The 12,650-nt window shown below is 40.6% G+C and overlaps 2 protein-coding genes across 4 annotated transcripts in view; both read right to left on the bottom strand.

Annotated features, from left to right (window-relative positions):
- Positions 1-56: 56 nt before the first annotated feature.
- tsr2 (TSR2 ribosome maturation factor) lies at positions 57-3,925 on the bottom strand. The gene is made up of 5 exons (XM_053625686.1): positions 3,555-3,925; positions 2,932-3,022; positions 2,758-2,849; positions 2,085-2,258; positions 57-1,303 (listed from the first exon to the last, which is right to left on the bottom strand). Exons 1-5 carry the CDS (start codon positions 3,633-3,635, stop codon positions 1,157-1,159), a joined length of 585 nt encoding a protein of 194 aa, XP_053481661.1. The 5' UTR covers positions 3,636-3,925; the 3' UTR covers positions 57-1,156.
- A 7,448-nt stretch (positions 3,926-11,373) lies between these two features.
- Positions 11,374-12,650, bottom strand: part of cdk16 (cyclin-dependent kinase 16) — a 33,961-nt gene continuing 32,684 nt past the window's right edge. For all 3 annotated transcript variants that reach the window (XM_053625677.1, XM_053625675.1, XM_053625676.1), the window contains one exon: positions 11,374-12,389. In XM_053625677.1, coding sequence (XP_053481652.1) covers positions 12,352-12,389 — 38 coding nt within the window. In that variant the 3' untranslated portion in view covers positions 11,374-12,351. The remainder of the gene's footprint in view (positions 12,390-12,650) is intronic.

Here is a 12,650-nt window from a genome sequence, read left to right as displayed (position 1 = left end):
ATCTCTACCTGCTCGCCCACATGAAAGTACAAGGGTGAGTGAAACGAACACCTCAGTTTATTATTTCGTATTGTTTATTGTGAATAAATGCCACAGAAGTTTATTTCATTTTCAAATAATGTGTATCGCACTCCCTCTTTGTTTTAAAAATAATAATAATACTAATAAAAGTCCTTGGAACAGGTTTTGAATCCTCTATTATCCACTTTTAAGGTTTTCATTCGACCTTCGTAAAACCCTCCCACTCGCACGCCTCTAGTCTTAACCATTTCTAGCAAAGACGAATCAGAACGAAAAGCACACCTCGTTATTCATATCTGTACAGAACACGTTATCGGTTTCATCCCTCCTGTGTGTTCTATGTATACTAACTATGGCCAAAAAGATGTATTCGGCAGGATGTAGTATACCGGAACTGTTCCTCGGACACGCGGCGGTCATAATGAAGTCGAATTTGACTGTCAGGAAATCATGAGTGTAGAAAACTAAATAACTCATGCAAATATTTAAAAAATTTTGACCAGGGAAAATTGCTTGATTTAACATCCTCTTTTTATAAAAAAAACTTAATGTAAGCACGTACTGAAAACCGAGTGTTAGTGTTATACTAACTTAATTTTTTGATAGTGTATCCTTGGTATACAGTACATAACATTTTATAAATCACAATATTCAAAAGTGTATTAAACTCAGAAAACAAGCTGAACACTGTCAGTCCCTGAAGTGCAACACACACGAGACCTGGACTCACTGCAGACGTGTTGGTCTTGTCCTGCAGATCCCAGTGTGTCCACAAGAGGGCATGACGAGACGTAATGAAATCACTAAAACACTAACTGTGACATGATGGCGTTTAACAACCTTACACGGGGAGGGAAAGGGCTCTGGGAAAAGCAGTGAAGAGCAAACAGGAGCACTCTAAATGAAAAGAAAACAGTTTTGGTAAACAACTCTACCAGTAGTTCATCCGAACTTGCCGTGTAAGATTTTTTTACCACCATGTAGCACAGCCGCTAAACCCGTCTTATATTTTCCCCCACGCTCCATCGTGATGTAGATTGCTGATATTTCTTTTTTGCTCCATTACCACAAGCTCATTCAGACACCGCGTTTCTGGCACGTCGGAGTTTGTAACTCGTTCATAGCGGCGCTTCGGTCATTTTTTCCTGCACACCACTGTCCAGCCCTCCTCCTCCTCCTCCTCCTCCTTCTCCGTACGTGTAGATGAAAACGGCTGCTGCTGCAGTTTCACTGTTGTGCTGCTCACTGAAGCTCCCGCTCCGGCCTCGTCACACTCCATAGACTACGCAGAGAAAAAAAACATCAGCCAGACATGTGGTAAGATAGAGATTATATATAGATACATATATATACATTGTTTTATGTAAAGGTTCCCACCCTAAAGCGGATTATTCTCCTATAACAATATGCTTCGAACTGTTTAAATCCTCTTATACATCACAGCAATTCGCCAATGTTACTATTTATTTATTTATTAAAGAACGACGCGTTGCTTTTTCGTAGAACATCCACAAAACTAGTTAGTTCCTGTTATGTTACAGCATCTATAAACTGCTGTTCCTGAACCAGCCTCTTGTTTTCTCTTTCAAAGAGAATACGACAAAAAAAAAAAACAACAAAAAACACAGCTTGTCATGTTACTGAGAATCTGGAAAGTGTACAAACAAACAAAAACATCCTGAACACTCTCACATCAGATAACCTTCTGACACCGGAGACTCCTTCCATAAAATGTTCAATAGATTCTCCATACAGAAAACTTAACCATATGACCAATCACATGCTTTTCTTTGTTAAATAATGTTTTAAATCATTTATTATTAGTCTCGGATTATGCCCGAGGGTCTGTCGCTCGAGTTCCTGAAAATTGTTGTTACTAGAGTAAGAATAATACGCTAGAACGAGTGCATTAATATAAACCTTGCAGCTGGCACTACCGTATGAGCCGCTGTTATAGAATCCCGATCGATATCATCGTCGTTATTATTAAAACCGCTCAGGATTTAATGGTTAAGCTTGTGCTTCTTATAAATGCATTATTTAATAAATCATTCTGAACAAACCTCATCGTTATCACGGTCGCCATCATCGTCCGCATCCTCTGTAGGAGATTTAATAGGTGTGACCTTTGCCCTCCCGCTGGCCTTTTTCAGTGCTAACTGGCTGATGTGCTGTCTGACCTCCGCGAGTTTCCCCTGCTTACACTGCTGGAACATAACACACACCTTCTGTGCCACCTGAACACAAAACAACAGAGAAAGCACCTGATTTTACACACACTGCAGTGCTGCTCTGTGTAATACATTCCTCATATACACACAGTCACTGTACACAAGCGTAAAGAAATTCTATATACGGATATAACTGACTATATGGAGCCTTTAAAACCGCACCGGTTTACTAGGACAGGGGTTCCCAAACTTTTCCAGGGCAAGGCCCCCCCTAAATGGCATTAACATTTGACCAAGGCCCCCCTTTTGCAAGGTGTCTTTAAAACACATTAAAAATACAGACTTCTGAATATATCCCCCTTTTTTATTATTATTAATAATTACATCTTACATATTTACATTCCATTATATTAGGAATTGATTGTGTGTGTGTGTGGTTGTCAGAGTGAGAATTCATTTTTCACACCAAATTGTTGAGGCCCCCCGGGCGCCCCCTGGCGGACCCCTAGGGGGCTGCGGCCCCCACTTTGAAAACCACTGAACTGGTGCAGGTTTGACTTCATACCTGTGGCAGACTCCCATCATCCACCACCGTGTCGAACTCGTTATTCATCAGCTCAGACAGGAAGTCCTCCACTTCGTCCTGTTCTAGGTCGCCTGCACGTGAACACACGTTTTATTATTTTTTTTTATGACAGGCCACACGGCAGAAAAAGCTCAATTTAAGAGAATAGCTTACTGTTGTCATGGAAATATTGCTGAACCGCATCCACCATCCAGTCAGCCTTTTGCTGGCTGAAAACTCCTCCAAAGCCATTATCAACCGCTATCTAGACAACAACAACAACAACAAACCCCACACAGCCACGTAAGTGACACGCCCACCTCATTTCTAATGAGTGCTGAGTGATATGAGATGCCTGTATCCGGATAGCGTCGGAGCACTGGTATCAGAAATACTGTTAGAACTGCACGGTTACTTGAAATTTCCAAACAACTAGCTAATTTGGTTTTAGAAATATTTACCCTTTTTTTTACCTGGTTATTTTTGCAGACATTACGTTTAAAAAACAAACAAACAAACAAAACCCCTCAAAAACATTAAACTATCATTTTTCATAGGATTCTATGGTACAGTACCATAAAGTGTGTATTATTCAGTAAAGTCCAATCACAACACCATGCACACTAAATCTAATCTAAATAACGAACTTCAGGCGCATGTACAGGTCTGCAGCTAGCAGGTTAGCACGCGCATACTCACTGTACACATCGGGTCTCTTTAAACATCTTATCGATTAAACGATTAAATATACATGAAGGAAAAACAACAACAACAACGCCATCAGTAACAAACGGTACCTGTAAAACCGGCCAAGTTTCTAAAACAGCTCTCACTGCTTCTGAAAACACTTCACGTGGAGAGGACACGAGCGCCGCCATTTTGAACTCAGACAGACCAAAACAATCAATCACCGAGTTTAAATATAACACCGCTGTGTAGAGGGTCAGGACAAAGAGTCGATACCAGAGACAGAGAGAGAGAGAGAGAGAGAGAGAGAATGACCAAAAGTATGTGGACACCTGACTATCACTCTCACACACCTCTTACTTCACTGGACCTAAGAGGCCCAAACCTGCTCCGACATGAAGACACGGTTTACTAAGATTGCTATAGAAGAACTCAAGTGTTCTGCGCAGAGCCCTGATCTCAACCCCACTGAACACCGACCGCACCCCAGACCTCCTCAACCGACACCAGTACCTGATCTCACTAACGCTCTTGTAGCTGGATGAACACAAATCCCCACAGCCACGCCCCAAAATCTAGCGGAAAGCCTTCCCAGAAGAGTGGAGCGTATTATAACAGCGAAAAGAGGGGAATAAATCTGGAACGGGATGTTCAACGAGCACATGGTCAGGTGTCCACATACTTTTGGTCATATAGTATAGATAGATAGACCAGACAGGCTGAATATTAAGAATACTACTCTTAGTATTTTTATTTTTTTTTAAATTGCATTTGACTACTTTTATTAAAAAAAAAAGGGGCGAGACCTTAGTGTGACGTCGTAAAACAACAAAACAGAACTGTTACTGTACAGACTGTAATTCTGTATGATGGAAAGGTTATTGCTATAACGTCATCCTGTAATCATTTGCATATCGGACACGACTGGTTTAAAGACGTCGATGTTGTGACCTCACGGACCGGACACATTCATTGCACGGTTCATCGTCTGTTCAAGAGATTTCAGAGTTTAAATATCAGCTTCGTGAGTCGAGGGAAACTTGTGTACTAATGTTACTACTGTCAATAAAATGTTTGTGATGCAAATATAACAAAGTATGAATGTATCTGTGACGATGTGAAGTGCAAGAAGGAACCTTATAATCCTCAGAAAAGAGCGTAGCTTTATTTAACTATATATATATATATATATATGTTTTTTTTGATACAGTGAATAAACATAAATGTACAACATTGATCAAAGATATCTCTTCATATGTCTGCACTGTGGGTTTGTGGTTTCATAATGAAACTGTGAAACCAGAGTAGTAAAATAGAAACACACATCAGCGTCTTGGTTATCTTGGAAGATTTCAAACCAACCCATGCAAGGTCTCATATCACTTTGGTATTGACGGAGAGGAAAAGCTAAAGGCAGCCGCACGAAACACACCGAGGCGCAAAGATTCAGAACTCATCGTTTTAGGAATGATTTACAATCTTCCAGCAAGAAACACAGAGCAGCGTGTTAAACTGTTCTGAAGAGAGAGGCGAGATTATTATTTTTTTAGACGTGGGATGAGTGACGATGAGGTGGGACAGAGCTTCATGAAATTAGGATCCATTTACATGACTCAGGATGGGCTGTGTGGAAGGTCACGTGTGTGTGTGTGTGTGTGTGTGTGTTAGCTCTGGAGACGGCACTATAGAAAGTAGAAATCTTAGAAAAATCGTTAAAAAGTGACGTTTGGAAGAATTCATGCTGTGAATTTTTTTTCTTTTTTTTTTAAACTGACGTAATAGAAATAAATAAAGTAAGGAACTGTTCAGAAATTCCAAGCAGGAGTGTTTTTCCCACAACGCTCCGTCGATAAGAGCGAGTCTCACATATGATTATTTCGAAATATTCTCTCAGATTTAAATTTAGCTGTGATTTTTTTTAATCGCTTTTTTTTTTAATTGAGGTGTGCAAAAGTTAGACCCTTAGAACAAAAAAGTGCATTTATAGCAGCCATGTGTAAAGTTCCACAAATACTGTTGAGACATTATTCATAATAAAAATTTTAAAAAAAAACCTCTAAATATCAGCAATTAAATTGAGCCTTTAAAAGAAAACAAAAAAACACTTCCACCCACTTTATTTCTTTATAACGGCCACTAACGTCCTTTAAATCCTCAAGTTCTAAAAATTATTATAATCCCCCCCCCCAATTAAGAAATCAGGAACAAATGCACTTTTGCAAGTGTGGCTCGTTCGGATAAAATACACTCGGCTCCTAAAAGACATTATAATAATAATAATAATAATAAAATCAAAAGATATCATTGTGATAATCAATCATGGAACATGAAACGTCTAAATATCGTCATTACAGCTCCAGAGTGGTGCAACAGAAATGCGTTTGATGCCAGAAACAAAACTGGCTGCACTCTCTCACCCCTGTCGATCACAGGGACGTTAACCAACCGTGGGCGTCTGTGAGCTCACGTATGCGGAAGAGGGCAGACAGCACTGCAGCGTGAAGTGTGCTACGCTGCTCTGTGACGTCATGCGTCTCGGAGGAAGCACGTGTCAGCCTTCACCTTCCACGCTTGGTACTTATTGTATGATACGCACCAGCCAGCCGTCCTCATGCGGAAGATGACAAATTGTAGAAAAAAAAAAAAAGAGAATTCGATTTATTAGCATTTTATTTTAGCAGGAAGAATTTTTTGGGGCCTTGATTGTCGCGCTCTGAAACGAAGTCTGACCCTCAGGTTCTGAGGAAGGCCAAATACGCCATCAAACTGATTTAAAAGTGACACGTCGGTGAAATACGGTTTACGTTTAAACGTGCGGAAATGAAACGTCGTGAAATCACGAAAGGATTCGATCGATGTGATATGATGTAAAAAAAAAAAAAAAAGCGAAGGTTTGAGTAATCCTCTGAGAGAATGGAAATGGATGTGAAGTAGAGAGGAATTCAATGTAAATGAGGAAAACCAGAGAGACATTTTATAGCGTTCTGTACAAATCGAACAATGAAGAATGGATCATATATGAACTTTACATTCATATCCTGATATCCTAATCCTGTAGTGAGAAATTCATACATACAAGTTCATTCATAAATAATAAAAAGAAAAACAAACAAACAAGAGAGTAACAAACGGAGTTTGGGCCGATGATTTGTATTGCCAGAAAAACAGAATTCACATTTTTTTTGTCCTCCTGCACAAAAAAACCCAACAAAAACACGCTTCGGGCCGCGTGTTGCTCCGAGTCGACGACATCAGCAGCAGCAGGCTTGGAGAAAGTCCCGGAAGTGTCTGGAAATAACAGTCCAGGCAGCCGTGTCTCCACATCATTCAGTCCTATGGGAGGGACAGCGAGCGCCGTGATGATCGGTCCAAGTTTGCACACTTTCCAGACAAAACATGCAGACTATTGCAAGAGCGAGAACGCAAAGTCCATGTGTCTTCATGTTCTCTTCACTCATGTCGTTTTTTTTGTGTGTGTGTGTGTGTGTGTGTGTGTGTGTGTGCGCGCACGCATGTGTGCGCATCTTTACACGTCCATGGCATCAGATCTGTCTGAAAATCTGCATAAATAATCTTTTCGAGCACACTGAATATAAATCAGAAAACAGGCATGGGCTCCTGGAGCTAAATGAGAGATTTACAGTGGGTATTGCTTTCTCATCAGGGGCTGTGTAACGTGTCCCCATGTTCACCTCCACACACACACACACACACACACACACACGTAAAAAGACTTTTCTAAAACACCTCCATGTTAAACAGGAGCAGAGTTTTGGCTCTTTAATCCATACTGAAAAGTAAAGTAAATGAAAAATAAAAAAAAAGAAAAAGATTAATACTGATCACATTTCCTCTAGCACGAAAACACAACCTCTAAAACGGTCGATGTGTGTAAAAGAAACATTAAAAGCGCATCACACCGAGTGTGTTGTTGGCTCAGATCATGGCGGTGTGTACGGTGGGGATGTCACGAACACACTCAGAACCTCACGGGAGGGAGGGAGGGAGGGAGGGAGGGAGAGAGAGAGAGAGAGAGAGTGTGTGTGAGAGAGAAAGCAAGAGAGAGCAAGAGCGAGAGAAAAGAGAGAGAGTAAGAGTGAGAGAGAGAGAGAGCGCAAGAGTGTGTGTGAGAGAGAGAGCGAGACAAGACAATGGGCTTTATCCATCAATCCATCAGTAAAGTTGTGTGTAAATATTTGCTTAAGCCAAAATTCGACTACAATTTTCTAGCAGATTTACAAACTTTTCTAAAACGCTGATTTTCTTCGTGCGTGCGCGCGTAATGCTGATCACCCCTTAAAGTGCACGTTCCTGCTCACTTGCAGCTCATTTGCACGTAGTGACACCCACAAAACCCCGTAAAAGGTCAAGAGCACAGAGGGCTGTGAACAGGAAATGACTGCTAAACAGCGAAAGACGAGGAGGAAGGTACATTAAGGTACATGGCTCCATGTTCTTTATTTTTCACATTCATTAATAAATACCAATACAATAAAATGACTGTTTATCACAGAACGTTCTCGATGGTGCTCTTGATCTCTGACCTAGTGAACGAGCGCGTGTGTGTGTGTGTTTTTATAGACGCCAAAACACTTGTATAAGTCGCTCTGGACACGGGCACCTGCTAAACGCTGTATATGTAATAAAAATAAGCAATGTAAACTCGACAGATTGATAAAAGTGCAGTAACCCCTGCAAATGATACGTATTTGAAGTCGATCGAGGTTTACCTTAGTTAGTCTTCTTATGGGTAAATTTACACACACTCAGGAGTGAACGTTTGATAAACGAGGCCCATTTAGACGAGACAGAGAGACAAAGAAGAGAGCGAGAGAGAGTGCGAGCGAGCGAGCACAGAGAATATACAGTAAGCAGTAATTAAGTTAATTTTTTCCCGTAATTTAATTTAAAAACTGGAACTTTCATATATTGTAGATTCATTACACATAAAGTGAAATAATTCAAGCCTTGTTTTGTTTTAATCTCGATGATTACGGCTTACGGAAATCAAAAATCCAGTATCTCAAAATATTAGAATAAAGGATTTATAATAGAGAAATGTCGACCGAAGACTCTAATCTGCGAATTAACTCAAAACACCTGCGAAAGTTTCCTGAGGCTTTAATCTCTCTCAGTCTGGATCAGTACACACGACCACAATCACGGGGAAGATGAAAGTAAATGTTGCGTTTCATTTGGAAATCAAGGTCCCAGAGTCTAGAGGAAGAGTGGAGAGGAACAGAATCCGAGTTGCTTTAAGTCCAGTGTGAAGTTTCCACAGTCAGTGATGATTTGGGTTGCCATGTCATCTGCTGGTGTTGGGCCATTGTGTTTTCTCAAGTCGAGAGTCGATGCAGCGTCTACCAGGAGATTTTAGAGCACTTCACGGTTCCATCTGCTGACAAGCTTTATGGAGATGCTGATTTCCTTTTCCAGCAGGCTTGGTACCTGCCCACAGTGCCAAAACTACTAGTAACTGGTTTACTGACCATGGTGTTACTGTGCTTGATCGGCCAGCCGATTCGCCTGACCCGAACCCCATAGAGAATCTACGAGAGACGCCAGACCCGACAATACAGACGAGCTGAAGACCGCCATCAAAGCAACCTGGACTTCCAGAACACCTCAGCAGTGCCACAGGCTGATCGCCTCCATGCCACGCCGCATTGACGCAGTAATTCCTGCAAAAGGATTAAATCCCTGACCGAGTATCGCGTACATAAATGAACATACTGTTCACAAGGTCGACATTTCTGTATTATAAATTCTTTATTCGAATATTTTGAGATACTGGATTTTTGATTTTTCCGTGAGCTCTAAGCCGTAATCATCGAGATTAAAACAAAAACAAGGCTTGAAATATTTCACTTTATGTGTAATGAATCTACAATATATGAAAGTTCCACTGTTTAAATTAAATTATGGGAAAAAATGAACTTTTCCACGATATTCAAATTTTTTGAGATGCATCTGTATGTAGTGCACTAATTTATGAGTCTGGCACATGAAAATATTCCATGTCCTTAATAGCATCCTATAGCCTACTCCCTACAAACTGCAGAGTGCATTACAGGTGTTTTTAATCCCTAGATGGTCTTTGGACACTAGGCTACTGCAGTGCATTGTGGGATTAAATGGACGCAATGGACATTCTTTAATAAAAAGTTAGTCCTCCGTATACGAGGAAACAAACAAACAAAATATATATATATATAAAAAACAGAATCATATCCAGCTTCATTCAGGTGGTTCTATACAACACTTTCAGACCTGAATACAAAAAGTGTAAAACACTAACTAGTGCACTACTGTGTGCACTCATGAAATCCCACAATGCAATGCAATAGGTTGGTATGTAAACAATGAAATCTAGTGTGTAAAGAATACAATAAAAGCTCTTGGGTGTTTGTAGGGAACAGGAAATAGGGCACTATTAGAGACACAGCCAGAGGAGACGAGATGAGCATGAGAAATGTCCACTTCTGTTTTATCAGACACTTTATATTTAAAAAAAAAAAAAAAAAAAAAAAAAAAAAAAAAAAAAAGGGGTGAATTTGGAGAGAAAATGATTTGGTTATTGCACTCTGTATCGTGTATTGCAACGTGCGAGGAGGTTAAACCCACTCCAGCTCTGACACTGAAATGGAAGAGATGCTTTGATTTTCTTTTTAAATAAAAGAATAGTAGCCAAACCTTGTAAAGACACCAGCTAGGACAATTGTGCTAACCATATATTCTTCATTAAAAAATATATATATGAACACGTAGTAATAATAATAATAATAATAATAACAACAATATAGAACTATAACCTCAAATATCGTCGTGTTGCTTTAAAAATCCACTTCCTGTCATTGCACTGTCCACTGCCCTTTTCTGCTATTTACACTGTACCACAGACTTCTACCTCGTCTCACACACCGTCTACGCTGCGTTCATCTAAACCACACACACACACACACACACACACACACACACACACACACACACACACACACAGAGATACACAAAATAATCAGCACAGTTGAAGGGGAATGGCAAACTAAAGCTCTGAGAACACATCATAACCTTAATAATAATAATAACAACATTAACTCCACCGACTTCACACACAGTGGCGTTTTGCATTGTCTTCACACACACCTTATTAGTGAATAAAAGGTTTTGGGTCCTGAGCTCCGCACCACAGAACACACTCACTGTAACAACACACTGACGTTTCCGCAGCAGAGCTGGACTGCACACACACCATCACAGAAACGGCACACTGTAGCTTCCTGCTCGACACACAGCTTTCCAGTAGGGAGGCGCCCATGAACGGGTGCGAGTTTGATGTGCGGTTTCATTCTTCTTGCTCAAACGAGTTCAGTTAGGATTCACTTCATCATCCGCAAGCAAACCGAGTGTCTTCTAAATCTTCAAGCATCTTCTAAACAACTTCTGCAATGATTGAAGTTTAAAGCGGCAGCTGGTCATATTTAGAGCCTCTCTATAGTGTAAAGTGAATTTCAGACTCCACCCCCTCTGCTGAAACTGAAATTACACTCTTTATAAGAGGAAAAGGGTTCCTCTTATAGTTAAGTGTATTTAGCTTCCTGTACGGATTTCATACGGAACCCCGTCTGATAGGAAAACACTTTATTCTACGGCTCTACATAGAACATTTAAGGGAAGGGTCAAAACAAAGAACACGTTCGGGTTCTAGAGTCAACCATTTCTTTCTAAGAAATTACGCCAGGCTCAAAAAAGGGGTGGGGCTGAGCGACTCGATTCCAGCTGAAGGGGGTGGGGCTAATTTAGACGCTGGAAAAATGGAAACCTGAAAGAAACCGCTAAAATCCAGTAAACAATCAAGTGCCTACAGGTTTGATCGTTACTGGCCTGAAAACACTCAAAACGTTACAAATTGCACCTTTAATATTGGAAAAATCCTGCATACAATGATCAGATTTAAAAAATATTCCCAAAAAGCGGAGCGGTGCGTCCCTACTGTTAAGGTTGCGAGTTCAAATGAGATGTCTCAGAAAGCCACAGTTGAGCCTCGGACAAACAAACCTGTAACCTTTAACTGCTCAGGTTTAGGTTTGGATTGGATTCTGGTTCACTGGTAAATCATTTCGCCAGAGTACTAAACATGAACAAGCGTTTCTCAAAACAGTTTTTGGAAAAACCAGTAAAGCAGGAAGAAGCAGATGGCTGCGAGGGTAAAAATACAGAGACGCTGGGGGACGTTTGGGCAAATTGGAAGCTCTAATGATTTCAAGGAGGGAAAAATCTTTGGTAAAATCATGCCGTGGTTTTCAGTGGTCGTCAGTGTGTGCGTGTGTGTGTGTGTGTGTGTGTGAGATACGTGAGTGAATGCGAGGGTCAGATTGAGAACGCTGAGGAGGAAGACTAAGATGAAGGCTTGAATGCATAACAGTATTCAATCCTGTTCAACAGTCACAGTTCTGAAGCGAAGGATATTATTATTAACCATTCGCGTCATCATTAGTGGTTCGTTCTAGTAACGGATTCAAATGAAACTACAAAAACGTACAGCGAAGTCCAATTCGACCAGACACGCAACTGAAAGTGAGTGGGAGGAGAACATGGCTTACAGGTACATGCAAACAGAGTGCATAATCAGGACACAAACGCTATAAATACAAAAAAAAACAACAAAAAAAAAAAACAACAACAACCCAAAAACAAAAAATTCTCATCTTCCCATGTAAACATCTAGTAACTCCTCCCCTTTTTTCCCCCCGAAAAGCAATGCCACATGACAGCAATGACTCAGTTAGAGAAGTGAGGAAAACAAACACAAAAACAAATACACGGGGATCCCTTCATCATAATCGCACACAGAAACATCTCCGTTCATCCTCCTCTTCTTTCTTTCAGCATAGTCAGGCTTCGAGCCAATCAGAAGAGCAAGCTCTGCCGCTGAGATATACTGTTCACTGAGAGAGAGAGAGAGAGAGAGAAATTAGAGGAGGAAAGATGATGATGAGTGACACTGTTTGCACAAGTGGAGACATCAAACCATCAGCAAAGGAGCATCAGAGGAGCAACATGGAGGAGAGTTCACGCTGTGATCAGACTCCACACTGAAAGCTAACGCGCACATACACATGCAGTCATGTACATACATTCCCACCTTCCCATGTTGTGTAATACTGTCTCATAATATTTACATATTCAAAAGCAAAAAAAACAAACGA

Source organism: Ictalurus furcatus, chromosome 5 (genome assembly GCF_023375685.1).
Source record: "Ictalurus furcatus strain D&B chromosome 5, Billie_1.0, whole genome shotgun sequence".
Taxonomy (NCBI): Eukaryota; Metazoa; Chordata; class Actinopteri; order Siluriformes; family Ictaluridae; genus Ictalurus; species Ictalurus furcatus.
This window is presented reverse-complemented; position numbering and strand designations above follow the sequence as displayed.

What these genes read in the sequence shown, in the direction of transcription:
- tsr2 (XM_053625686.1), bottom strand. Translation starts at nt 3,635, where the DNA reads ATGGCGGCGCTCGTGTCCTCTCCACGTGAAGTGTTTTCAGAAGCAGTG. An exon ending in ATGATGGGAGTCTGCCACAG is followed by an intron (nt 2,259 to 2,757) that starts GTATGAAGTCAA and finishes TTTTGTGTTCAG; the next exon opens with GTGGCACAGAAGGTGTGTGT. An exon ending in GCGACCGTGATAACGATGAG is followed by an intron (nt 1,304 to 2,084) that starts GTTTGTTCAGAA and finishes TTCTCTGCGTAG; the next exon opens with TCTATGGAGTGTGACGAGGC.